At 55.2% G+C, this 26,870-nt stretch overlaps 9 protein-coding genes across 9 annotated transcripts; 3 read left to right on the top strand and 6 right to left on the bottom strand.

Annotated features, from left to right (window-relative positions):
- Positions 1-169: 169 nt before the first annotated feature.
- J4E84_008185 (uncharacterized protein) lies at positions 170-2,037 on the bottom strand (the record flags this gene model as incomplete). The annotated part of the gene is made up of 3 exons (XM_049390762.1): positions 170-589; positions 678-1,055; positions 1,120-2,037. The coding sequence occupies 3 exons, from the start codon at positions 2,035-2,037 to the stop codon at positions 170-172; spliced, it is 1,716 nt and encodes a 571-aa protein (XP_049241469.1).
- Positions 2,038-3,524: 1,487 nt separating this feature from the next.
- Positions 3,525-4,854, bottom strand: J4E84_008184 (uncharacterized protein; the record flags this gene model as incomplete). The annotated part of the gene is made up of 3 exons (XM_049390761.1): positions 3,525-4,250; positions 4,303-4,550; positions 4,614-4,854. The coding sequence occupies 3 exons, from the start codon at positions 4,852-4,854 to the stop codon at positions 3,525-3,527; spliced, it is 1,215 nt and encodes a 404-aa protein (XP_049241468.1).
- A 992-nt stretch (positions 4,855-5,846) lies between these two features.
- J4E84_008183 (uncharacterized protein) lies at positions 5,847-7,094 on the bottom strand (the record flags this gene model as incomplete). The annotated part of the gene is made up of 1 exon (XM_049390760.1): positions 5,847-7,094. The coding sequence occupies one exon, from the start codon at positions 7,092-7,094 to the stop codon at positions 5,847-5,849; it is 1,248 nt and encodes a 415-aa protein (XP_049241467.1).
- Positions 7,095-7,917: 823 nt separating this feature from the next.
- Positions 7,918-9,876, top strand: J4E84_008182 (uncharacterized protein; the record flags this gene model as incomplete). The annotated part of the gene is made up of 3 exons (XM_049390759.1): positions 7,918-8,007; positions 8,091-8,274; positions 8,324-9,876. The coding sequence occupies 3 exons, from the start codon at positions 7,918-7,920 to the stop codon at positions 9,874-9,876; spliced, it is 1,827 nt and encodes a 608-aa protein (XP_049241466.1).
- A 223-nt stretch (positions 9,877-10,099) lies between these two features.
- PAA1_2 (Polyamine N-acetyltransferase 1) lies at positions 10,100-12,111 on the bottom strand (the record flags this gene model as incomplete). Its single annotated transcript, XM_049390758.1, has 2 exons — positions 10,100-12,000; positions 12,054-12,111. The coding sequence occupies 2 exons, from the start codon at positions 12,109-12,111 to the stop codon at positions 10,100-10,102; spliced, it is 1,959 nt and encodes a 652-aa protein (XP_049241465.1).
- Positions 12,112-12,493: 382 nt separating this feature from the next.
- On the top strand, positions 12,494-14,073 carry J4E84_008180 (uncharacterized protein; the record flags this gene model as incomplete). Its single annotated transcript, XM_049390757.1, has 2 exons — positions 12,494-12,734; positions 12,785-14,073. The coding sequence occupies 2 exons, from the start codon at positions 12,494-12,496 to the stop codon at positions 14,071-14,073; spliced, it is 1,530 nt and encodes a 509-aa protein (XP_049241464.1).
- A 145-nt stretch (positions 14,074-14,218) lies between these two features.
- On the bottom strand, positions 14,219-19,482 carry J4E84_008179 (uncharacterized protein; the record flags this gene model as incomplete). Its single annotated transcript, XM_049390756.1, has 7 exons — positions 14,219-15,831; positions 15,884-16,398; positions 16,450-16,763; positions 16,811-17,039; positions 17,085-18,330; positions 18,390-19,294; positions 19,358-19,482. 7 exons carry the CDS (start codon positions 19,480-19,482, stop codon positions 14,219-14,221), a joined length of 4,947 nt encoding a protein of 1,648 aa, XP_049241463.1.
- A 1,684-nt stretch (positions 19,483-21,166) lies between these two features.
- On the top strand, positions 21,167-23,770 carry J4E84_008178 (uncharacterized protein; the record flags this gene model as incomplete). The annotated part of the gene is made up of 2 exons (XM_049390755.1): positions 21,167-21,175; positions 21,212-23,770. The coding sequence occupies 2 exons, from the start codon at positions 21,167-21,169 to the stop codon at positions 23,768-23,770; spliced, it is 2,568 nt and encodes an 855-aa protein (XP_049241462.1).
- An 838-nt stretch (positions 23,771-24,608) lies between these two features.
- MRH4 (RNA helicase) lies at positions 24,609-26,306 on the bottom strand (the record flags this gene model as incomplete). The annotated part of the gene is made up of 1 exon (XM_049390754.1): positions 24,609-26,306. The coding sequence occupies one exon, from the start codon at positions 26,304-26,306 to the stop codon at positions 24,609-24,611; it is 1,698 nt and encodes a 565-aa protein (XP_049241461.1).
- Between the last annotated feature and the right edge of the window lie 564 nt (positions 26,307-26,870).

Below are 26,870 nucleotides of genomic sequence, written 5' to 3'. Positions count from 1 at the left end.
TTTGCAGTCCTAGTCATGCATCTTACGCTTACATACATCTGCCTAAGAACTACGGACGGGAAGTCATCGATGGCTTTATAATTGATTGCTATTTAATCGTAGGTATGGTTGTGGAAGAAGTCGCGCAAGCTGACACCTGTACCTTGCACGCTTGACATGGTTAGTGCCCCTACGCGACTCTTTTAATAGTCCTGCCTCCGATACCCGTCACCGCGGTAGTCACGCTGAGAATACTCTTGTTGAGGGTAGCCTTGTTGGGATGGTGGGTACTGCTCCGAACGATAGTCTGGAGGTCCTTGATGGTAACCCTGTGTGGGTGGGGCATGGTGCTCAGATCGGTAGTCCTGAGATGGATATGATTCAGGGCGGTGATGTTGAGGTGGTTGATATTGCTGAGGAGCATAGCCTTCATGACGTGGCCCGTGATGCTCGGGTCGATAGTCTTGAGGCGGTGGGTATTGTGACGCCTGATGATCTTGGTACTCGCGTCTAGGGTCCTCTCGGTATTGATCACGGCTCTGGTACTGTGGGGGGTTGTTGTATCCCTGCGGCACATGTTCCTGTCCACTGTAACTGCCAGACGGGGGGGCTGGACCATGGTCACTGTGTGGCGGTTGCGACGGAGGTTGGTACCCTCCTCCCATGCTTGTGTTCGCAGTCGGAGATCCGACGCTTACGTTCTCGTTTCCGATATCGTCTGGGACGTTGATCTTGACGTCTGGCAGGTACCTCTGTACTTTCTGTTCTACCATGCCCTGCACGAAGACCCAGCTCTGACGCTCAAACTTGCGATGACCACCATTGACTACACCCAGTATACTTTCTCGAAGTGTCTCTTGTACCTTTTGTACCAAAGCACGGATCTTGAAGAGCAATTTGGACTTGATGTCATCTCCAAACCCGCGATCTGCTGGACCGGACGCGTCGCGGTCGAGCTGTGAATCGAAAGGATTTCCTCCTAGTATCTTCTCGAGCGGACGTTGGAATTGATCAGGTAACAATTCGAATAGTTGTTTCTCGATTGCTCCGAGGATCTTACGGAACTCCAAGCGAACCTAAAGATGAGTGTGTCATGTCAGTATCTTTCCCACACAAATTTCGTACAGTGATATTACTCACTTCTCGGTGGACTTTGGCGAGACCAGTGCTGAGCTTGTCACTGATGACGCGGGAGAAGCCTCCACCACTACTGCTCTCGCCATCACGACTAGAGTCATCAAAGCCTCTCGAAGTCTCCTCATTGCTGCTCTTTTTGCTCCCGAACAAATTTCCAAGGCCCTTTACCAGGTCGCCCACCTGTTCGGCAATTTCGGCTTTCGCACCATCACCCAAGTCGCGCGTGCTTGTGTTTCCACGAAGCCAGCGCTTGATGTGTTCCAGAGCTATGCGGGTGAACTGCTCAGCGAGAGGCGTATGTTGTTGACGTAACTTGTCGCCAACTGTCTGCTTGATCTCTGGGCTGATAAGTCTCGCCTTCTCCTCGGGGTTCTGAGATGCGTCCTTGATTGTGCTACTGATCATACCGAGAAGGCCCCCAATCTCAAAGGACTGACCACCCTTTGACCCTCTTTCGTCGAAATGATCTTGCACGACATTCAGAGCCGATGAAAGGAAACCTCGAGCTCCAGACGAGAAATCCCCGTCTACAGATCGAGACTGCTCTGGGCCTCCTCGGTTCCCCTCCGTAAGATCGAATATATCGCGCAAATCCCCGCCCGCTTCATCAGAAATCTGACCGAAGCTACGCGTCAACTTGGCGATTTCATCCGCAAAAGGCAATGACTGTCCACCATAGGCGTCGGGTGCTGCGTCATTGAGATTCCAAGGGCCCGATCGGCTGCCATCCGACGAAGACGGCCTGTCTTTACCGAACAGTGAACGAAAAGCGTCTACAACCTGGGTTTCCAGGCTGTCGATAGTCTTTTGTTGGAAGACTTCAAGTTCGGAGGCGATGCGGGGCTGGATCTGGGGCGCCAGCGAATCGACATAATCGTCGACCTTTTGCATCAAGACGTCGGGAAGACCGCGCGAAGACATGATCTGCGAGATTTGTATATATTTAGGTTGAGAGCTGCCACGGATAGAGCAGGATGGTTTAATGCTTGCTGAGGAAGAGTATAGATGAAGTAAGGTTGGAAAGTGGCTGGTGCAGGTGATAAGTGGCGTCAGCCAAGACAGGCTAGTAACGAATACTACCTAGGCACGAGCTTCAACTGCCTCTGCTCCACGCAAACGCAATACAGTCACTGAATATGTTCGTGCGCATGTGACGTTACTCAGAGGCCGAATCCAAGAACCTAAGGTTGAAGAACTTTGCCTTTCATTTGCTGATGTGCCGTGCGATCCGACCCAGACGAACGTGACAGCCTGGCGTCCGTCATCTTACCTGTAAACTAAAACCAAGAAAGTCTCGAAGACCGTAACACGAATCGATATAAAGAAGAATTGAGCGTAATCTCTCAAAGAAACAGTTCACCATTTTCCGTCCCAATGAGCAATATAAAAGTCGCAGGCTCTCCAACTACAGCCAAGGCAGACGGCGCAGCCGGATCTCAAACACATCGCATACACGAGTCTCCACACATACCGACTGCTGGTACCATGCTTCTTGCATTTACGGGTAATCTAGCCTGCTGGATCATAACAGGCGCCATTGCCTACGTGTCACCCTCTTTACCAGCCAACGACGATTTCACGTGCCTCGTCATGGCGTTTTTGCCGCTAGAAGCATTCGCAGTCAGTTATCTCATCTTGACAGCTTCGGACAAGGGCTGATTATCAACAACACCGATTGCAAGCGCAGCCATTGCTGGCTTCGGCATAACAACCGCGTATGTCATTTGTTGGACTGCATGGAACAACTTTGCGACTTTTGCATTCTGGGTCGAGGCTGGCGTCTTCCTTTCTCTCATTGTTGAGATCAGGTTCCGGCTTTTCCAATCGGCAGAAAGAGAGATTGGCGAGTTCTTGGACTTGTGAGAAAGGAAAACTGGCCGTTGTGTGAGAAGCGCGGTGGCTTAGCATCTCCCTCACGCACGAGCTTCTAATCATACGGTAGAAGAGCGAGTTTCGTTAATAACTCATACGCATTTTCATCTGGCCTATATGACTTGCTACCCAACCTCAAGCAACGGCTGGCTTCTATTCGTATTCCGAATAGGCTCTTTGCACTAATTATACCCGATTGGAGCTACGACAACAAGGGATTATGAGCAGAACCTCAGGGTCAAGTGTGCGGCGCAATTGAGCCACGGCTACTTCGTCATCACAACGGAATGTTTCACTGCGCATCGCAACTGGTCGATAGGATGGGCTGATAGACGAAGGTGGTCTGGAGGGAGGATGCCCATCTCGTAGCTGCTAGATCGGTCGAGATATTGAATTTACATGTCTTCTTCGCCGATGGAGACGACTAAGAAGACCAGCATTTGCTATCGGAGTCTTTCATTAGGGTTCGTAAGTTTAGTTGATCTTATAGCAATGCCGAAATCATCCCTTTGGCGTTGCCGTCATGGAATCTACTCCTAGACAATAGCCTCAGGCCTCTCGACCCTCTTCTTCGCCGTACCCACACCTGCATGGCCTCTTTCCTGATCCTTGCCCAACCATGGCTTCAACGCCTCACCGACCATACTCTGTCGCAGAAAGTAGATCACCTGTCCAATAATAATGAGGACAAAGGCGATGGGGTACATCCAGTGAATGTTTAGTCCGAAGACCTTGACGCCAATCGCCACACCCCAGAAGCTTCCTGTGAGAAGGGAGATGTTGAAAAATGCAGCGGAGCTGAGACGGAACAGGACCGGTGCAAGGGAGTAGAAGAGGGAAAGGATGAGTGTGTATCCGGTGAGGTAGCCTCCAACCTTGGCGTTCCAAGTCGCACTGCGGAAGGCGGCGCGGTCGAAGATACCCGCTTGCGTACCGTTGATGAACATGCCCCAGAAAGCAAGTTGGCCAACAACCTCATACAGCGGCCGTTCGGATACCAGCCACTCTTCAAATACGTTGGACAGACCGTAGAAAGTGGCGCCTAGAAGCGCAAAAAGATCGCCTTTGACTTGGTCCGTAGCGCCAAAGTTGTTGGTACCGGTGATGTGATCGGAGCCGAAGATTACGCCTAGACCGCCGATGCACAGAAGGATGCCGAAAATTTGCGTGTAGTGGTAGCGGACTTTGAGGAAGAAGAAGGAAATTATTACGACAACGGCGATAGCCCAGAAGTTGATCAATTGGGCGCTAAGGATGGTAGTCTAGTCGTGTGTCAGCATGCAAGTCTACGCGAGAGAATGGACAGGAACCTACGTAACGATAGGCCAGAACGATGAAGTAGTTGCCCTCGACATCCATGAAGGCGAGGATAAAGAACCGCCAGCCGTCTTTTATGACGACTCGTCCCCATTTCTTGAAGCCGTACTTGTAGAGGGTATACGATGTGTAGATTATGTTGAGGAGGACGTAGTTGAAGAAGGACTGGAAGGCGGGTATCGATGTACCCTCTTCCGCGAGCAGAGACGATAATGTATTTGTACCGGTGATGCAGAGAGCGAGGACTGGAAGTAATACCTTGTCAGTCTACATTTCGAACATCCGAAAATGGTGTGTTTGGTGCATACCCTGCCCAAGGACCAACGTGATCCAGAATTGTTTCGTCTTGAGGTATTGGAACCAGCGTCCTTTGGTCTGCGCATCGCGTTCTAGAACCTCATTCCCGGCCGCACCGTTATGCGACTCATTCTCAGATGTCACATATGTGCCAGCACCGGTTTTGTCATGAGCTGCCTCGGGCGCGTAGTGGCCGTGATGAGCATCTTGAACGACCACGCCCTCAGCAGGGTAAGCTTGAATCGGATTCATGACCGCTCTCTTGATCCTGGAGGGTTCGAAAGCGCGGGAACTGAGCGCGCAGGCTTGACACTGCTATCGAGAGCCTGTCGGCAAGATCGTAAAACTCAGCGTGGTGAGGTGGAGCTTTTCGCAATTGACGTGAGCGCAAAACTCCAGAAGTCGCTCACGGTGGTGTACAGTTGCGTACGATTTGGCGGCTGTGAGAGGTTGCAACTCATTCCCCAAGTGGGGGTCCGCCACATTTTAAACAACGAGGGCTGCCCTCGTTCGTTCTCGCCAGTCGCGTCCCTCGCTCCGGCCACCATGCGCGGTGGTGAAAAAAGTGTGCATGGCCTGCTGTCCAGAGCATGGGAGCTCCGCTTGTTCTTGCCTGGGTGGGGTTAAGCCTCGGAGACTAATGTACCCTTGTGGAGATGGCCGGTGCGAGAGCATGTCGATGCACGCGTGCTGAGACTAGGCGAATCCCGATGTTGCTTTTTCGTGCGTTATCGTGCATGCTGAATGTGAAAAAGGCTGAGGGATTTGATCGTGAATGGACCGGAGGCAAGACTACGTGGTGAGATTGCATGGCTTTGGCGAAGATCGATCAATGGGGTGGGGCATGCAGCTGCATCCACGAGCCCGGATGGAACTACTGTCACAAATCCAATGCGCTCGCCACAGTGCATGCAGAAACTTCGGGCGCATAGTAGTGATGGGCCCGAGCACCTGGTGGAAGGAAATGATAACGGCGAACGGCAAGTGGGGCTCGTGTAGAGCAATGCAGGTCACTGAAGCGAGGTGGTGCGAGAGCAAAGTTTCTTTAGTAGGCTATCTAGAGGGGAGAAGAATACGAGGCTGTCATCGCGACTGGCCCAAACGTGTGTCGGAAACAGGAGTAGAGTTACCTACACGCCGTCTAAAACAAATCAAAACAAGACAAGCAAGACCAAAGGTAATGACTGACAACAGTTGGACATTCCGCGTACTATTACCATGCACGTGTCGCTGCAGTCGAGGTTCTACTCGGAATCCTCGTCGTCGCTGTCCGCATTCTCCAGCCACTCCTTGAACTGCTCGGCCGACTTGCGGACAGACTTGCTGACCTTGAGGTCGACATACTTTTTGCTGGCCTTGGAGCACCAGCCCTTGAGCTGGTCTTCCGAGACGAGGTCGTTCTCGTACACCTTCAACAGGATGGCCGAGACCTGAGGGATGAGCTCGGGCTTGTCGTTGCCGACAAAGCGCTCAATGCCACCAAGGAAAGCCTTCTCATGCTTGTCCGAGGTGATCATCTTCTTGAGCATGGGAGCACGGCCATCCATCTGCTTGACGATCTTCTCGGTGAAGAGGGTCTGGGGAATGACGGTAAGTGTGCGGTGCTTGGTTTCGATGCCGAGCTCCTTGGCCTTGACGTAGATGTCGACGTTGTCAAGCTTCTCAACACCGCCCTTCTCCGCGCCAGTGTCGATGATCCACTTGCCGAAAGTGTCGTAGCTGGAGCCGCCCTCGTCGTCATCCTCAATGACAAGGGCACGCTTGAGGTCGTCGGGAAGGTCCTGGGCACGAGCCCTGATGGCGGCCTCCGAGGTGTCGATGGACCACTCAACTTCCTTGGCATCCTCCTCGTCAATCTCCTTGGCGCCCTCGTTGATCTGGCGGGTCAGCTCGTCGTCGCTGCCGGCCTCGAGTGCCATGTCACCATCGTCACCGTTCTCCTCAGCGCTGTCACCGGGACTGCCGCCGTCGGGGGAGGTAGCCTCGCCGCGGGCTTCAGCCTCCTTGCGGGCACGGCGCTCAGCCTTCTTGCTGGACTTGTCCTTCTTGCCCTTCTTGGGTTCGTTCTTCAGGATGAAGGAGCTGAGCTTGAGGCGGGGGTCTACGTCGGAAATCTTTCCGCAAGCCTTGCAGTCGAGCGTGATGTTGCCATCTTTGATGTGCACGTCGGTCTCGGGGTTCTTGCACTTCTTGCAGAGGACGAACTTGGAGATGAAACCGTCGAGGTAGTCCTGGAGCTTGCTGGCGTCGTGGGCGCCGTTGATGATCCAACGGTCGTCGTTGGGGCTCGTGTTGGTCTGGGCGCCCAGCTCGAAGCCAAAGTACTTGATGACGTGAGCGGGCGGGCGGGCGAGGGACTGAGCGACGCTGCTCAGGTTGACGATGACGGTCTTGATGCCGTTGCCCTTGCCTTCAATCTTGGACTGGATGCGCTCCATCTTGTAGCGGTAGAAGGGGTCGGTGACATCGCGGCGGATGTTGACGGTAGCCATGGCGACGGTGGTGCGGGGACTGGGCGAGGGGGTGGTTAATGGTGGTGCGGCGGGCGGGCGAACGGGGTCGGATCAGCTATGTTGACGAGGGCCGAAAGAGACATGCGCAGAAGCAGTCTCTAGTACGTGTGGGTTGGGTGTGTGTGTGCGACTCGGGGTCAGGAGGGGCAGTGGATTAGCCGTTGGTTTGGTGGATGATGCTGCTTGGTATCCGCATACAGCGAAATTTTTGCAGTTTGGGGGGAGGTTCGACTCGGAAGGCGTAGCGTTGGCGCGAATACATATACTCCTGTTGTCGTGGGCGACTCTGAGGTGCGGTTGGTGCTTGGGGCCTGGAGGCGGACGTCGAGGTGGCGGTTCAGGCAGGTCGCGGGCGGGCGACGAGCAGGCGGTTGGGCGGATGGGGCAGAGTGGGCGGGTGCTGTTGCCAGTGGCAGTCACTGGTGTGGGCGAGGTCGACGGATGGATTTTGGCTGGTTCCAAGGGGAGTGTGTGCGGGCTGCGGGTGGTCGAGGGAAGTTATATGGGGTCGCGGCCTTTAGTTTTTCGAACTTGCCGAGCCACGCTAGCAGAGCGTTCTACCGTGCATACCAAACGCCCCCATCAGCCCCGCCCTGACTCAGGCCGTCGTGCGCTGCCTGGCTTTGTCACTGGGACCTGGCGACGGACAAAGCGTCTGGCCGTCTACACAAACGGCGGGACATCAAACAGCTCTGCGGTGCGTTCATCGATACATGCAGGCAACCGGGGAAGCGTTTGACAGTTGCTATGTGGCCTGTATCCACCCTGAACGCCCCGCATCTCGCGGCAAACACCACCAGCCATGTCGCATCTAGCAACGTGGGCCAGCGTGCTGGTCGCCCAGCAGTCGTCGTTGAACAGGTCCAAGGCTCGCAGCAGCCTGTGTGGCTTAGTACGTCGACACTCGCTACCAGGTCCTGCAAAACCAGCCGCAGACTTTGGCGAGCCGCGCCTAGATTGCGTCACACCTGCTAGTTGCTTTTCGAACATCCCCCATTCAACGACGACGAGCTCGAGCATTCTGCCCCAGCTGCACGCCGACTTGCCAAGATGACTAGGCAGGAAGTAGACTACTCGCTGTATCTCGTGACAGACTCTACAGAGGCCATCCTCGGGAACCGAGACCTGGTCGACGTGGTTGAGCAGGCGTTACTAGGAGGTTAGTCAGCCGTAATACAACATACCACGATGTTGATCGACATGTGCAGGTGTCACCATCGTCCAATACAGAGACAAAACCTCCGACACCAGCATCCTCATCGCGACAGCAAAGAAGCTCCACGAAAAATGCAAGGCACACAACGTCCCTCTGCTCATCAACGACCGCGTAGACGTCGCCCTCGCAGTGGGCTGTGAGGGCGTCCACATTGGCCAAGATGACATGAACGCCCACGAGGCCCGCCGTATCCTAGGCGAAGACAAAATCATCGGCGTCACCGTCTCGTCCATCCAGGAAGCGCGCACAGCCGTCGAGCAAGGAGCAGATTACCTGGGCATCGGCACGATGTATGCCACGAATACCAAAAAGAACACCAAAGACATCATCGGCATCACCGGAACAAGGAAGATACTGCACTATCTCGACCAAGGCACCGAAGCAGAGAACAAAGTCAAAACAGTATGCATCGGCGGCATCAACGCCTCAAACACCCAACGCATAATATACCAACTTTTTGCTCCAACTCCCGCCAACGCAAACCCCAAGACCATCAACGGCGTTGCCATCGTATCTGCCATAATCGGGGCTCAAGACCCCAAAGCTGCATCTTCGCACCTCACCCATCTCCTCAAGACAGCTCCGCCCTTTGCCCCCCAATCCCCACTCCCACACTTCTACCACCAAAACCCCCGCGACGAAATAACGTCTGTCTTCAAAGCCGCCATCTCAGCAACCAAAAAGGTAAAAGGAATGAACCCCCTCTCCCACAACATGACGAACCTCGTTGTCCAAAACTTTGCCGCAAACGTCGCCCTCTGCGTAGGCGCAAGCCCCATAATGGCAAACTACGGCGCCGAAGCCTCCGACCTGTCTAAACTAGGTGGCGCGCTGGTAGTAAACATGGGCACCGTGACACCCGATGGACTGGCAAACTACCAACAGGCCATCAACGCGTACAACGCCGCCGGCGGACCCATCATCCTCGATCCCGTGGGCGCCGGCGCAACAAGTGTACGACGAGACGCTCTAGCCCAGCTCCTCGGCGCCGGGTATTTCGACTTGATCAAAGGAAACGAGAGCGAGATTCTTGCCGTTGCACGTGCGAGTGGGTATACGCTTGATAGTTCGAGTCAGCAACAGCGAGGTGTGGACTCTGGTGCTTCACTCTTCTCGCTGCCCCAAAGGGCGCATATTGTTTCCCGGCTTGCGGCTCGCGAACGCACGGTTGTGCTTATGACGGGGGCTACGGATCTTGTTTCGGATGGCGCGCGCACGTATGCGGTGGCGAATGGACATGAGTATTTGGGGAGGATCACGGGGAGTGGGTGCACGTTGGGTACCACGTTATCTGCGTATCTGGCTGCGTACCGTGAGGATAAGCTCTTGGCTGCTGTCGCGGGTTTGCTGCATTATGAGATTGCGGCAGAGGTTGCGGCGCAGAGGGAGGATGTCAGAGGCCCGGGGACTTTTGTTCCGGCTTTTCTGGATGAGTTGTGGAATCATGGGGAAAGGGTGGTGAAGGGAGATGTGGAGTTGAAGGATGTGGCCAAGGTGGAGTTCGTCAAGGATATGGAGGATCCTGGGTTGGTGGAGGATATGTAGAGAGCGTAGAGGCCGCGAAGGTGCACATGAAGAGTCTTGAAGCACACAAGCAGTACGAAAGCGCAAATGTAGATGGCCAATCTGGGTATTCCTGGAGAAGAAAAGGGACTAGTACTGCACCTTTTACTTGTCACTCCCTGTCCCTTAACGTAACACAAACGCTCACTGACTTCCAACATAATTTGATCGTACATTCCGGTGTCAACACTAACGCCAAATACGTCTACCTTGCTTTTCGGTACCGTCCCTGATTCATTTCTGCCTTCAAAGCATCCTGCTGATCCGGTAACGGCGCTCTTCTCCTGATACCATCTGCACCTACACCCGCAGGTCCACCCTGCCCACCCGCAAACCCTTGCTGTTGTTGTGGCGGCGGGGGCGGCCCAGGCCATCCCGGTGGCGGCGCACCCATACCGCCAGGTGGTGGAGGGAAGCCCGGGAATCCGGGAGGCGGCATGCCTGGAGGAAGTGGTGGCATACCAGGGGGCATGCCTTGTGGAAAGCCAGGAAAGTTTGGTGGTGGAAAAGGAGGGGCTCCGTTGGCGTTTGGTGGAGGAGGTCCGTGGCCATGGGGTATAGGAGGGGGTGGTAGGGAGCCAGATGCGATGAGTTGTGCAAGGCGGGAGGGGTCCATGCCGTTGAAAGGAGGAATAGGCGCCCCGCCCGCATTTGGTGGGGGTGGAAAGGGCATACCGCCTGGTGGGGGTGGGATTGGTGGATGATTTGTGCCCCCAATACCCGGTAGAGAACTCGAAGTGCCATCTGGTGCTGTGTTGAGTCCTGGCAGCGAAAGACCAGGTGGGAGGAAGCCACCGCCTGGGTTCTTTGAAGGCATCTTCTGGTCGACCAAGCCTTCGGCCTCGTCTTCTGCCTCCTGCTCTTCTTCTTCCATCTTTTGCCGCCTGCCCTGACCGCGGTCGAACGTGCCTTGCGCCTCTGCTGCTGCTTGGCCAATGTGGTAACGGTCGTTGACGTAGTTGGTGTCGCCTGGCCGTGGACGCGTCCAGAAGCGCGTGACCCTATCGTTGGAGCCGGAGGCGAGGATGTGGCCTAACGGATGCCAGTCCATGGTCCAGACAGTGAAGTCGTGAGCATATTGCAGGCTGTGCGCGGGGTATATGGTTTGTGAGGGGGCGTTTTGCGAGTCGGCGGCGTCGTAGGGCGATATCGAGGGTGCGACGCCGGCGGGAGGGTTCTGCTCGTCGAGGAGATAGTGGTGTATGCTACCATCGACGCCGCCGGTAGACAACAGGTTCTTGTGCATGGGATGCCATGCCATGGTAATGATGTCCTTCTCATGTCCCTTGAGCAGTAAGACGTCGCGCATCATTCGGAGATCAAAGATGCGGGCTGTGTGGTCACGGGCGCATGTTGCTAGCATGTTTCCTTGGACGGGCTCGAACATGGTTTTTGATATTGGGTTTTTATGTCCATGAAGCGTCGTCAGACAGCGCCCTGTGCGCGGGTCCCAGAACTTGACCTGGTGGTCCTTGGACCCTGATACTAGCAGTCCCTTGTGCGGATGCCAGTCGACCGACTTGACCTCCCACCCGTGTCCTGTCAACGTCGACTCTTCTGTACTCGACGCAAAGTCCCAGATCTTGAGCGTGGTGTCGTCGGCGCATGTGACGAATTTGGTGTCGGTCGGCGCGATGGACAGGCCTCGCACAGCTTCGGTGTGGGCCTGAATCTCTTTGACGTTGTTGAAGTTGGTCTGCCAGTACTTGACGACACCAGTCTGGTCAGCTGACAGGAGCCAGTCGTCGGTGGATGTGTATTCGACGGCGCGGATGGCAGCCTCGTGGGCCTGCATAATGGTCTCGAAGTTGAAGCCCATGCCGTTCCACAGCGTGAACTCGCCGCTGGTCGAGCCTGTGAGCAGGCGGCGGCCCTCTGGCGTCCACTTGACGACGTTGATGGGGTGCTTGACCTTGTTCAGAGACGAATGCACGGCTTTGGCAGGTATCGACTCGGCGGCGCTGGCGACACGTGCTGCGGGCGGCTGCATGTCGACGATGTAGCTGGCGCTCGGCCGCTCCATCTCTGGCGCGGGCGCATTCTTGTAGCGCGGGCGGCGGTTGCGCATCCACTGGACCGTCGTCGAGCCATAGTCGGTCACGGCGCCTGTGGTTGTAGTCAGTCTATGAATCCTGCGCATGATGAACAGGCATACTGACGTTTTGGTCGGGGCCGCAAGCCTCCCTCAAAGTCCGGACGATGGTATTCGCGCTCCATGGCGTGCTGCTGCCGAAGACGCCGTTTACTCGATCACCATGGGGGGGCGCGTCGGGTGCGAGGTGGTGAGTCGGGGTGCTGCGCAGGTGTTGTGTGCAGTGGAAGCGCGTGCCTCGTCGCGTTGGACGTGGGAACGTCGGCCACAGCCCAGCCACAGCGCCACACTCGACACCTGGGCGCGCTGCATCACCGTGCAGATCCCCGCTCACCAGACTCCCAACAGAATCCCGCGACGCCCTGATAACTCTATCGCCATTGTGCCAGAACCCTCGGCCATGGCGCGCTTATCCCGACTACAAATCCCCCGCCGCCCTCGTTCTGTCGTCCCTCGCTGGCTGGTTTTAGTTGCTTCCGCCCGAGCCATTGCGCCCAACCCTCCGCCATGGCCACCCTCACCCAACTGGCCGCCTCTTCTGCCCTCGACATGCAGCACGCCAGCTCCCCGGTGTACCGCGGAAAGACCGCTCCCACTCCCAATGGCACCACCAAGCGTGCGCGCGACACCAAGTACCGCCATGTCTTTGCGACGCACTCGGCGTCGCGCACCTCGTGTCTCAGCCAGGAGAGCGCAGACAAGATCCCGAGCTTCGTCGGCTTCAGGAACCTCATGATCTTGGTCCTGAGTACGACGCCGCCACTCCCGGCAGTAGCCGCACATCGCTGACCACTGCAGTCGTCTCCAACCTGCGCTTGATGATCGTGAACCTGCAGAAGTACGGCGTCCTCATCTGTCTGTCCTGCCACGACTACCGCCGCTCCGACGTCGTCACCGGCCTGCTGCTCTACCTGCTCGTCCCCGCCCACCTCTTCGTCACCTACCTGATCGAGCTCGCCGCCGCCTGGCAGGCCAACCGAGCCTACGCCCGCATCTCCCACCAACGCGACCAAGACACGCCCGCCAGCTACGCCGCCGCCCTGCGCAGCTTCAACTCGACGTGGTACATTGTCGCCTTTTTCCACAGCGTCAACGCAGTCGCCAACCTCTACATCGCGACCAAGTACGTCTACTACGACATCTACCACCCGGGCATCGGCACCCTCTGCGAACTGCACGCCGTCATCGTCTTCCTCAAGTGCGCCTCCTACGCACTCACAAACCGCGACCTCCGCCATGCCTACCTGCACCCCAAGCAGGCCGATCCGCTGCCCGAGCTCTACAAAGCATGCCCATATCCGCAGAACATCAACATGAAGAACCTGTGCTATTTCTGGTGGGCACCCACCCTCGTCTACCAGCCCGTCTACCCCCGAACCGACACGATCCGCTGGGACTTTGTCCTCAAACGTCTGGCCGAACTCGCTGGTCTCAGCATCGTCATCTGGATCGCCTCCGCCCAATACGCCGCGCCGCTGTTGCAGAACTCGCTCGACAAGATCCTCACGTTGAACTTTACGTCCATTGCTGAGCGCGTCATGAAGCTATCCACCATCAGCGTCTTCTGCTGGCTGTGCGGCTTCTTCGCCCTCTTCCAGTCCGCTCTCAATGCGCTTGCCGAAGTCATGCGGTTCGGCGACCGAGAGTTCTACGGCGACTGGTGGAACGTCTCGTCCATCCGCACCTACTGGACTACCTGGAACAAGCCCGTGACCAACTTTATGCGCCGCCACATCTACTCACCGCTTGTCGGCCGCGGTGTGCCTCCCGCGCTGGCCCAGATCCTCGTCTTCCTCTTTTCTGGCGTCCTGCACGAACTGCTCGTCGGCGTCCCAACACACAACATTATTGGCGTAGCTTTTGCTGGCATGATGTTCCAGATCCCGCTCATTGCGCTCACAGATGTCATCCAAAAGGTCAAATGGATCCAGGGGAGGGTTGCAGGTAACATGATTTTCTGGATGAGCTTTTGTCTCGTGGGACAGCCACTCGCGGCGCTGCTTTATTTCTTTGCCTGGCAGGCAAAATATGGCAGTGTAAGTAAGAGTGTGGGGGAGAGTGCTGTGAATGTATTCTATCGGCGGTAGTGTACGAATTTTTCCAGCTTCCGCGTAGTGAGCTTGTTGTTGTCATTTTTATGGACGTCCAGTACAACTCTATCCCATCCAGTCGCAAAAGATACTTTTCATTGTCGGATTGGCGTGTTGAATCACCAATTATGCGTTGCCTAGCTCACCCTGCAATCTCCAACAGTCCTCCCTTGACCCTGCGTAGCATGCGCACCACTTCCTTGTTCAAGACCCTCTCGACCCTCTCAATCCACAGGCCATGAACGCCTCTCTCACTACCCACATCAGCAAACCCTTTCGCCCTCTTCACCACCTCTACCCTTTCCTGACCACCCCAGCTCATCACCACTTCACTCGCACAGAAGATGCGCATACCGAGCGTAAACACCTCAGCTTTGGTACTCCAACCTAGCGCGCCGTCACCTTCTCCCTCGGCTGTTTGTGTGAGCGTGGTGAGACCATCGATTACCCAGTTGGTTAGCCCAGTGCGCAGGCTCAGCGGCACAGCAGAGGTAGACAAGGAAAGGAGAATGCGCGACCACAGTATCGTGTCCAATGTGTCGTCTTTGTACAAATTCTGCTTCTCCTGCGCAAAAAGCGACGTATCTTCCTTCCTCTCCCGTGCAAAAGTGTTGGCGAATGGCGTGGAGAAGAGACGATGGGGTGAGGGCGTGTTGGTTAGACGGCGTATCGCTTCCTTGGCGAGGAATCGTGACGTGGAAAATGCAGATACCAGATACGCCCCCAGCCGGTGCGTAGTCAGTATCGGTACCGTGTTTTTGAACAGTCGGTCGCCCTGTGAGCGTAGGAGAATGCCTGCTGTGGAGGCAGCTAGATCGCGTATTTCGTCGTCATCGTCGTTGAGGAGGTCGTAGAGAACGATGGCTAGCCCAAGGATCAGAGGTCCTGTTTTCCCTTTGGGGGCCAGGGAGATGATGGAGTTGAGCGCGGACAGGGATTGTATGGCTGCGTAGCGAGTGTCGAAGGGGTTGGTATCGATGGTTGTCATGCGTAGCAGGCGAATGTAGCGTGCGATACGGGCGAGAACCTCGTCACGGTGGAGTGAGTAGCTGGTGTAAGCATGGTCGAGGAATGAGCCTAGAAGATGCAGGGCGCTTTGCATATTTGATGGTGGGCCATGAACGCACTGTGTTTCCAACCTTGTCAAGGTGAGCATGACTTGATCTTGCATCGTCAGGCTGAAGAAGTCGCTTTTCAAATGGTCCTTGGTAAGAGCGTCGGCGAGAACGGCTTGCGCTTTCGAGATGACTTCTGGGTCGCAGGCCTCCAGGACTACACGATGGATATGCGCTAGGACCAGCGACAATGAAATGGTTAGTCCGTTGGATGTCTGCATCTGTAACATGGAGTCCAGAGCTTCCAGAGCTTCCATGCAGGTATCCGGATCCTCGTTTGCGAGAAGCATGAGCGCATCGCCAATGTTTTGATAATCGTCCGAGACCATGCTGTGAAGCGAATTTTCACGCAGAATGATCCGGTCAACGAAGTATACCTGTGCGAGGGATGTCCTGAGTAGATCATCACCGTGGTGATCACTTGATCCGATATTGTACTCCGGTCCAATGGCTATGGACGTAGTGAGGTCAATCCACGCACCAAGTATTGTGACAGCGGTCGCTCTTTGCAGCATGGCCATGCCGCATAGGCTCACAACATCGAGGAAGGCGGCTCGTACAAAAGGGCAATCACTCGAAATGTACCAACTCGTTGCGTGTTGGCCGAGCTGCTGCATCAACGATGAGAAGTGTTGCAAAGCTGTCAGAAGTCAACAGCTGAATATTCAGTTTCTGCTTCCGACACTACTTACTGCATTGGTTTTCGTCTCGCAACAGCTTCCTCAGCAGGTACTTGACTACCAAAAGCCTCCCATGCTGTTCATTGTGATCGCTGGTAACCGTATCTAGAATTGGAGAGAGTTCATGGTAGCTCTCGTTAGTAGTGCCCAGTGACACATGTGTTCTGGCCGCCATATCTCGCATATGCCAATGCGGGCTCGGTAGTAAGTCCCTTACCAAGCCGCGGATCTTGGTAAGATCTCCCGGCGGCCGGGCCTGACGCAAGATCTGGAGAGCGGGAAACACGCCTTCAGCACCATGGAGATCCATTGGCGAACTGCCACTCTCGGGTGTCTCCATGATTTTGAGATCGCCGCTTGGCTCAAGCAGTTCAACCAGGATCTTCACGAGACTGGGATAGTTGTCGTAGGAGAACCGAGACGTTTTGGCTCGCTCTCGTTCTTTCCAGTCTTGAGCTTCGTCGCTGCCGAGTAGTCGTTCGATCAGAGCTTTGAACAGCATCAAGCTGCAATTGCGAAGGGGCCATCTGAGTGCGCGTTAGCTTAAAAACTGTAATGTCTGTGTAAGTGTCACTAACATGGGCGAGCTTAGAGTTTTAGCAGCAAGCTCGAGACCCTGCCCGATGTACGTCTCCGATGCAATACTCAGCTTCGAGGTCGTGAATATTTCCTTGATGCAGTTCAGAGCATGCACCTGAGGAAGACGGCTTTCTTCTATATTTGTGCTTTGCGCCTCCACGAGAGTTTCGGCGACAAGATCTTTGACAGCTCGAGGGAAGAGTTTGCTTCCTGTTTGTGGCTCAGCTGCCAGTAGAGCGGACATGGCTGCTGGTATGCCCGCCGACCTCCGAGTGATGGCGTCTGACTTTGCTTGGATGGATCGTAGCGTTTCCTAGAGACTTTTAGTTTCCAGATCACGCCGACGGTGGCTGTACAAACCTGATACCACATCTCTGGTAAAGCACGTAATGTGGATATGTTCGACAAGACACAGCGGCGACAGAAGACTGCAAATGTCTGAGAGACTGTCGAAAACGCACCGCGATGACGAAGCTCCAGTAGCTGAGTGAAGCAGAACCTGCCGAGCTTTTCGAAGAGTTCTGGAGTCACAAGGTCGTTGTCACCGTCACCTACAGGAGCTTTGAGGATGATCGTTCGTAAAAGCACACTGATGAAGTTAGCAGTGTCGGCTGTGTAGTCGAGGAATCAATACCTAGCCTCCTTCAGTCCTCTCCATGAGTAACTCAGAATCTCTTTAGTGTCTAAGCTACTCTCATCTTCTACTTCGTCAGGAACATGGCCTTCCGGTGCATCCGCACACAGAACGTGATAGACGCAGGACCACAGACTCTCTATGCCTGTTACGATGTCCCCATGCGCTTTTTTCCAGTGCGCAAACTGATCAGATGGCAAGCTCGAGACGAACGCGTAAAAATCGGGTTGATCGGTCACATATCGTAATGCAGCAAATGTACCATGTACCGGTCGACCATCGACGGCTCGTGGAAGATCGCTGCGGGCCAGAGTCAACGTTTCGTCGAGTTGTGTTCTCAGATATTCGAAGAGGTGCTGCTTGGAAGAGAAGTGTTCGCCAGTGGGGGCACCTGGATCATCGCCAGCCAACGCAAAGATCATCCCGTAAGCACGCGCAACACCGTCCGCTTGATCCGCTCGCCCTGTTCGGAGCATGGTAGCCTCCGCTCTCGTAACGAATCGGGGAATCATTGACATGATGCGTTTCTTATCGGTTTGCGGAAGCGCAACTAGACATAGCTGCAAGACCGATACAGCCGCGTCTCGAACATCGTCAAAAGGATCCAGTATTAAATCGAGCAGTATTCGGCACAGCTTCTGGTTTCCGAACTGGAGACCGTGAGCCCAGTTTAGCTGACCTTGCGCAGACTTTGAGAGACTGGTAAACGGTACCCCAGGATCTATCCCAGATCGTAATACGATGGTGATGGACCGTAGTGCGGTGATGCGGCTCTGGTAAGAGGCAGTTGGGCGCAGCTCCCACTCAAGGAACTGCACATACCAGGTGATGAAAGCTAGGGACCCAGAAAGCGAATCTTGTCGCGGAACCCGCGCAATTGAAACATGTGGGCTAGAGCTTGTCGCTGGGAAAGGGAGGCGTCTCTGGTCTGAAGAAGTAACCTTCGTGATGGGTTTTGCTAGAGTAGCTGTACTAGCTCTCAGACGATCAAATAGCTTTTGTGTATAACCATGCACCTCCCGGCGGAAATTTGCATCCGTGTCGGTATGAAGATGGGGGAGGTTGCGCTTCAAGGCCTGCAAAATACCGCCACTCATAGCTTTCGTGACAGAAGTAGAATACACGCCCAGGAACATGCCTGCAAGCCTGACTTCTGGTTCCGAGTCCGCCATCCAGGCTCCTGATATGTCGTCCGGCAAATAGAGCGCCCCGTCACGGATTTGGATGGTGCTTTGAGCTCCATGATCTAGTACAGAGATGAGCGAGTGCCTTTGTTATTGATATATGCCAATCACATCCACTTACCATTATCCTTTACGATGTTGAGTTCCTTTCCAGTTGCGATCGCTGCTAGGAGTATTCTGAACTCTTCTAGTCCACCAAGAGATGATGTGCGCCTGCCGGACTGGCGAAGCTGGCTGGGTAACGCATGCTTATACGGAACATGGGACTCGAAATTGAGATATGCGAGGAACCTTAGGTACTCAGAGAGATTGGGTAGAAAACAGTGAGGGAAGACGTGGGTCTTAAACTCCTGGATCCGGTCTGGCCAGTCGCGCAACGTCTGCATCACCGGCTCTATCCAGGGAGGTAAGACTAAGCCATCGTCGGGGTGTTCGTCGTAGTTTGCGAGACGGCGAGCCTGTAGTAAGTAGTTCTTAATCAAGTGTCCCGCTGAAAGGGAAGTATCATGATGCACGACCCAGGCAAGGAAGGATGTGAACACTGTTCGCGAAGTTACCGGCCCCTGGATGGCATCTGATGTTCGCTTCAGCTGCTCGTCGAACAGACTGACCAAATCCGTGATGGAAATCACATCCCGCAGCAGGAAATGCGCAAGGCCTTGCAAAGCTGGTTTAACTTTGATGCGGTCTTCTCGCTCACAGATGATGTCCAGGAATGAGGTCGTAGCTCGTGTCCGAAGTTCGATTGCACGCGCACTCTGATCTTTAGTAATGACACCCGTAAGGACCAAGAGCATCTGCCTCATCGACTTGCCCTTTGCATCTCCAGACCGCTGAAGATATATGTTGAATACTCGCATCCATATGGAATCATCTAGGATCGCCTCCCGTGCATAGGCGCAGTCGGAAGCCGCGCAGTACTCAATGATTGCGCACAAGGCATTGGATGCGGCTGCTCGATGGCTGTTCTCTAGTTCTGGGAGGTCTGCAGTTTCCAAAGCAGGATCGAGAATAACACGAAGCTCTCTACTCAGACGTTAGTGGGGTTCGGCATCGACAAAGCAAAGCTCACGGACTTTGCGTCCTTACTTCAGAGCAGTTGCAGGCTCTTTCTCCGCGAAATTAGGCAAGATTTTCGCCACATTCTTGGCCACATCTCGCAACGCCTTGTCAGAGACTGGGACTTCAGCAGCTGGTGCGGTTCCTTCTGCCATGGCCCTGAAGATTAGCGATCTCGCACGGGCGTCGACAGTTCTAATTAGTAGGTCAGAAAGACGAGGGCTGGAGATTCGCGAGGTGGACCCACTAGCTTAGTCAGCTGCGAATCTCTTATGGTGCGCTGACGCTTCGATCTTTCACGCGTCGCGCCGAGGCCCGTCGTCGTCGCCTTTGCGAAGCCCTGACTATCCAATTTCGCGTTGTTTACTGTCGACACCGACTCACTCAGCGTGAATTTTCTGTGTTGTTGCTTCAACGCCCTCCCTCAGCCCCGCCTTTAACCCTCGACACGCGTTCGGTACGCGCCTTCTAGCATCTCGTATCCAAGAAGCAATTACCTAGGTATCTCCTACGAAAGGCGTTACAGTCAGCGATTTGAACCGATGCTCGTTAATCATCTTTCTTTGGCATGATATTCGATCGGGACGACTTGCCTTATGACTACCATCATCCAGGCGAGCCCACTTCCGTGAGTAACCTAGGCATACATTTGTCACATAGCGCTCCGAAGCATATGAGATTTCTCGGCCAGTACGGCACAGAGTTTCAAACCGGGAAATGAACTGAACAGCGCATTCCGTTTGCTTCCTACAACATTTCCATATCTTGGCAGTTGCTATCCGATACGAGGCCCTCACGGCGAGGCTGGAAGCTTGCTGATCGCTCCTGATAGGACCAGCCTGGTCCGCCTATTGCTTCTTTCTGGTTCATGGCTGTTTGCGCTCAAAAGGCCCAAATCGTTGCCTGACAGCAAAGCCATGTCCCGCCCGACAGGTGCTGTGCAAGCGTCTCGGCGTTTGTTGGGCTTCTGTCGGGTATTGGGAGACGACAAGATCCCACTCTTCCAGTGAAAAACAAGCGTTACCCTGTAGTGATCACGTAAATTGGGTGAAATCGACCAGATGTTATTTGATCATGGCCATTTCCCATGTTGGAAGGCGCCACACCGGGGAGCGAACCGAATCTCCACTGTTTTGTACTCCATCGCCCGATGAAAGGCCTGTTAGTCTTACTGGAGCCTCGTACGATGACAGCGGAGATGCCGACAGTACCGCTTTCTCTGGCGCCGCAGGACATCCCCGGGGCACAGCAAGCCTGGAAAGACTTCCTCGGACCGCCCGATCGTATGATTTCTCCATATGTGACCCACTCCCTCTCATTTGGTCGGATGCCATTCTTTCGAACTTTCAACTGAAGAAGTCGCTCTTGGAACAGGCAGATCACAGTCAGCAAGATCGGTCTTCCGTCATGGCGCTCACGCGTGGTTCTCTCACCTCGTTCAAGGGCCCTGTCGATGAGGGCTCTGCTATCGAGCGCAATCACCTGTCTCATGACAAACTTGACAAGGCTCACCAGCCAACCTCTCACCCACCAAAGTTTGCCCTGCCGTCAATCTCTACGACTAAGGCAGTGTCTACCCAAGGCCTTCGATCCCTGGGACAGCTCGCTGGATATGCAACAAGTGAAGAAGACGAGCCAGCAAAACTTCCGATACCACTAATTAAGAAAGGCCGGCGCAAGAAGCCTGTTGCGTACAAATCTGCTGAGACTGCGGCAAGCGATAGCAGTGAGTCTCGAAGCAGCCGTCCTCGATCTCGCCAAGTGCTCTCTTCACCAACCTTGGTTGCAAAACGCAAGCAACTTCAGACCTCAACTTCTCGCCGACAGCACAAGCGCGTTATGGGGACCGTTACTCACAAAAGATCTGATAGCAAAGTGGGCAAGACGAAGAACATGACAGCCAAGAGACGTCCGAGTGAGCCGTTTGCCTCATCCAGCACCGCGAAGCGCCCATGCACGAAGGGCGGTTTCGTTGTCACGAGCAGTGACGAGAGCGATATCGAGGGCAGCGACGAGAGCGATCAAGATGACCGCAAGCATGGCAATCTTTCTAGATCACCCGTCCCAAGACCATCCTGGGGACTAGAAAAACCAGACTCTTTTCCGGCCAGCTTGAGGGTTGAGTCTACTTCAACAAACCTACCGACTAAGCAGTTGAACAAAGACCGTCTTAACGCGCTTTTGGGAAGATTCAAAGGCACAAAGACGAATACCAAGGAGAAGCGACTAGCTATGCATGTACAACAATCCGTCGCAACAGCTCGCGCATCTCCCGTTGCTACGGGTCTCACTGCACCACTTAACCGACAACCTTCAGTGCCTGTGCAGTCGACCGGCAGTAGCGATACAAACCGTGGTAAACGACCCGCTGCGGTATCTGAGACAGAACCAGCAGAAAGCCTTGATCAACAGCCTAAAGTGAGGGGTCCATCGATGTCAACGACTAAGGGCAAACCAACTTCGATCTTTCAAGAGACTGAGCAACCTATCGCAAATATCAGAACCTATGGTAGTGTACAAAAGCAGATCAGCTCAAACCCCTTACCCCCTAGCGCCGCTATTGAAGGTTCTTCGCCCAGCGCAGCAATCCAACCGCGCAAGCTGTTGGATGCAAGTACGCTTCCAGGTTACGGGAATGATGCGTCAACTCACAAGGCCTCACCTGCTACTAAGCCTATGAGTCTTCTCCAGTTGGCTTTGATGGATGCAAGAAATGATGGTACGGGTGAGCCATCTTCGAAGGCTCGGACTAGTGGCCGAAACGAGCTGGAAATTGCCAAAAGAAGTCCGATCTCGACGTCTCCAGTCAGCAAATTCAGGAAGACGGCTCAAATACCTGGGAAAAACCACAATACCGCTACGAACGATGCAGCACCTGAGAAGCACTCACTTTCCCCAGGAGATGTTTTGAAGGTATCGAGGCCTGAAGCAGCGAAAAGATCACAGGATCAGGCACAAACATCTGCTTCAAATTCCAGGAGATCCACACCAAGTGTATCCAAGGCGGATGCAGCGGACTCCAAATCTGCTTCGTCAGCTCCTGGACAGCCAACTCAAAAGCGAAAGTTGGACATCATTTCCGATGGGCCTGAACAAATCACCGGTACAGCATCCAAGAGGCCTACTCTGACCTCTACCACTGGTTCGAAGCGTCCAGGTAGTGCAATACCAGCATCAAAGGATGGTATTACCCCTGGCTCAGTTGTAGCCCCGAGAACATCTTCGCGTGAGGTGCCTACGAAGACTAGCGACGTGCCTTGTTCCCCCGCAAAAAAGGGAGACGCACCCCACGGAGCGGCTTCTACGCTTCAGATAGAGAAATCGTTGAACGAATCAATGATTCGGATGTCTGGAGGTTCGAAACAGTCACCGGAAGCCAGTACATTGATGGACGTCGATAGTTTAGACCATGCGACTACTGGTATATCATCTGTTTCCAAGACCACTGATGTCAATCCTGTAGTTGAACACGTCGCGATCGTAAAGAAAGGGAATGATCTCCCAATGAAGGATCTGAATCCTACCTCGTCAGCGAAGACGATCGTAAGCGCCACCAAGACTGCTACGACACCACCCGTATCAACAACCGATCCAGGACTGCTTCCTTTGGAGACTACGATAGACACGAGTGAGGAGATTCTACACCTCAATGGCCTCCCTGATGTTTCCAACGAGGCACAGCCTTACTTTGAATATTCCGTCTTTCAAAAGACCTGGCAGGGCGAGCAGGTCGAAAGCACCCTCCCAGCGACTGAGATCATCGTGCGACCCTTCACTAGCCTTGATGACGCAAACGCGCAAGCCGAAAAGGTGTTCCAAAGCAATGCCACCCTCTTTAACGACGTTATCTTCGAAAAGAGCAACAATCGGGACGAACACGGATGCTCCATCCTCACTGGCTCCATCACACCTTTTGACAACCCCGCAAACACCTCCCACCTCAAGATCTGGGTACAGCGCGACCTTGTATCCGCACTCGCAAACCAGACCCCACAGGCAATAAGAGGCACATCGTTCATCTCAAGCACATGCTACATTGTCCGCCTCTTCAAACTAATCACACAAGCCGACGCTGAAGACTCGTCCTCTTCCTCCTCATCCGACGCCGGCACCGACTCCCCCGATCCCCCAACCCAAGAACCAATCCGTGCCTACCACGCCCACACCCGCCCTGAAATCTACACCACCCTGTCCGCCGCGAACCGCGCAGCTCGCGCCCTTCAAATCCAACTCAGCCACGAGAAAGAACCCAAAGATGCGTTGAGCAAGGCCTTTCAGGAAAAGAACCTTCAAGAACTCAATGCAAAGGTGGTTCAACTTCAGTCGCCATCGGACGAGGGAGGTGGGTGCTGGAAGAGCAGGTTCAACGCCTGTGGACTGGGCGGAGATAGTCTGGAACTCGTGGTGGAGAAGACGAGTCTTTGCGGACCGAGGAATCTTTGATGTTCGCGTGCGAGACTGGGTTACGTCGGGGTTGCGATGGGGCATGGGTGTTTGAATTTGTGGAGGGGGATGCGGTGTTTACGGGTTTGGGTCGGATGCTTTCTCACTTATCCTGCTTATCTTGCTATCACGGTCTGGGACATCCTACTATCTACTTTCCAAGGCGACGGGAAACTCACATATGAAGCCGAGAGGGCAAAACTTGTACATCACATTGGCAACCTAGACTCTTCCATCCAAACATGTTTGTTGTGCGTATATATTGACACGGCCCAAATAGTCACATCACACGCGCCCCTCCATCACGACGCCTCCATCACAAACAAACCACAAACAACGGAGACCCCACTGTGGATGGTGGCCGCATGTAAGCGTAGGTAGTAAACAACCTAAAGAGAAAAAAAGAAAACAACACACACCACAACACACTACATACATACCCAGGCCATGCAGCAACGATGAACCCCGCAGGCACTAGTCGCAGATAAACAAGGAGCCCCATACGGGAGCCCTTCCGGGCGGGGTTGAAGTGGAAAAAACGCCACAAGTGGGCTTGCAGAGCATCATCCCATGGCGCTGACCGAAAGAGTTAGCGGAGACGGAAATAGCGTGGGACGTGCTGATAACGATGATCTGGTGGGAACGACCACCGTATGTAGTAGGCCGCGCTTTGGCATCATGTTATCTCACTAGCACGTGTTTCTGGATTCGGTACATTCATCAATGTCATTATATCGTGGACAAGCATAGATACATTCCTGCGATGCAGGTACTCGTAGTAGAAAAACAGTATATAGTACATGAAGCTTCTGAAGTCGTTACGCATATCCATCTTTTTCTAAATCAGAGCTTCGCCTCTAAACATGGCTTCTCTGACTTCTCTGACTACATCCGCTCGGTCACCGGGTCCAAGCAGGACGATGCCTCTTCCTCGCCTGCCCATTCGCCCAGTCCGGCCCAGACGATGGATAAAGTCAATGGTAGTATGCGGGACGTCGTAGAGGATGACGTGGCGAACGGAGACGGTGTCGATACCCCTTGAGCCCAGATCAGTGGTGACAATGACCTTGGTGTTGGGGAGCGTGCGTTTGTTCGGCGCTTCCGTCTTGTTCTCTTCGCTGTCTTCGGCTTCCTTGGCTGATGCGTCGTTGGTGAAGGACTTGAGGATCTTGGCTTGGCGGGAGGGATCGGTGTCGCGGTGGAAGGCGAGGGCGTCGATGCCCTTCTTGACGAGGTACTGGGCTACTTGCTCCGTGTCTTCGCGTTCGTTGACAAAGACTAGGACGCGCTTCGTGGGAATGGCTTGTTTGCCTTCGTTGGGGTCGTAGTCGACGGATGCTTTGCCTATCTGCCATATGGTGTCGGCGCAGGCCAGCATCTTGTTGCCGCGGTAGGGGTCTTTGTTTACGTCTACGACACCTAGTTGTACTCTTCGCGGGATGGCGTGGAGGTTGGGTGTGACGAGGCGCTGCATGTCGGGGAACCTGTCTGCGAGGTACTTGTCGAGGTACTTTGGGATGGTAGCGGAGCAGAGGACGAGCTTCTTGAGGGAAGGCGTCGCGCGGTCGAGGATGTCGGTGGTGCTTTGCTTGAAGGAGCGGTCGAAGAGGGAGTCTGCCTCGTCGCAGATGAGGTGGGTGACGCGGGCGAGGATGTTTGGGTTGCTTTCGGCGATGCTGGCGAGGAGCGGGGGCGTGCTGATGACGACGTCGACGCCATTGGGGTTGAAGAGCTGGTTGCGGATGACCGTGGCAGACATCTTGGCTGAGATTGGGGCAGCGCGGAACTTGACCGTGTGGGACAGCGACTTTGCGACGGCGCCGACCTGGGCGACGAGTTCGGCGGAGGGGACGAGGATGATGGCGCGCGGGCGTGCTGGATCGACCGCCTTGTTGATCTCAGGCTCCTCGGCCGCGAACATGTCGGTCCTCTTGTCGTGCTCGTGGGCGGCGGCGTCGGCGGCGTCTCTCTGGGCCTGCTCCTCAGCCTCGTCCTTCTCGCGCACTTCCTCGGCCTTGATAGCGTCCAGCGTGGGCAGGAGGTAGGCCAGCGTCTTGCCTGAACCCGTCTCGGCTGCCAGGAGGAACGAGTCGGGCGCGCTCTTGGTGGACTTTACTTTTGCGCGCACCGCCTTGCGCAGGCCGACGAGGGCGGGGATGGCGACGGCTTGTGCGGGGGTGGGATTGCGGTACTCGAGGCCGGGCAGGGCATCGTTGACGGCACGCAGGATGGGCTCGGCGAGGGGGAACTTGTCGAACGAGTCGTACTCGTCGAGCTGGCGCTTGACGGCGGTGCGGTTGTTGTAGGGCACCTGGTGCAGCGAACTCTGCATCTTGAGGGCGTGGAAGGGCTCTGCTCGCGTGCGCCGCTTGCCGTCGTCGCGCCCAGTGGCCGGGCGGCTCCCGCGGGCTTCTCGCTGCTCGCGCATGCGCTGCAGGCCCCGTGGTGCTTCGGTCCTGTTGAGGAAGTCGAAGGCGTCTGGCTTCCTCGCCGGCCCTCTGTCTGCGGCGCGCGCGACGTCGTCAGAGAGCATCATCCGCGACGGCCTGGGATGGTCACGCCCGCGGACGGGCCGCGGGGGTCGTGAAGAGGCTGCGCCATGGCGCTCCCCGCGTTCGCGCTGGAGCTGCGTGTACGGGCGGACGTGGTGGGCTGGCGGTGGTCGTCGTGAAAGGGCCTGCACCTGGCAGAAGGGGCACACGCCCGAGACTCTGCGCAACATGGCTGCAACGGCAGGCTCTACAGGCAGGATGGAATTAAGACGGCCAGCTAGACTAGCATGCGCCGGCTAGGCCAAACCTTGACTAAAGGATGCGCGCTGGCGTGCGGGCTGCACAGGCGATGGCGCGATAATTCGAGGCGCTACAGGGCAGCCGATAAGCGGGACGTTGCCCGGACAACCGCCCAACACCGACGCCTTGCTTGCATCCCGGCCATCAACACTGGGCAGCACCCGCGGCCCCAGCCATATCAATACTACGCGCGCCCACACATCCTCCTCCGCTCCTCCATCGCACATCTGCCCCCGCGCTCTGTCGGTGCCCTTCGCTTCTTGCCTGCCTCTTTCCCGTCAGCGCGCAGCCCTTCTCCGCTGAGCCTG

This window comes from Alternaria hordeiaustralica (assembly GCF_023758085.1).
Source record: "Alternaria hordeiaustralica strain BMP 2776 chromosome Unknown scaffold_20, whole genome shotgun sequence".
NCBI lineage: Eukaryota > Fungi > Ascomycota > Dothideomycetes > Pleosporales > Pleosporaceae > Alternaria > Alternaria hordeiaustralica.
The sequence above is the reverse complement of the archived record's forward strand: the minus strand, read 5'-3'. Positions and strand labels throughout refer to the sequence as shown.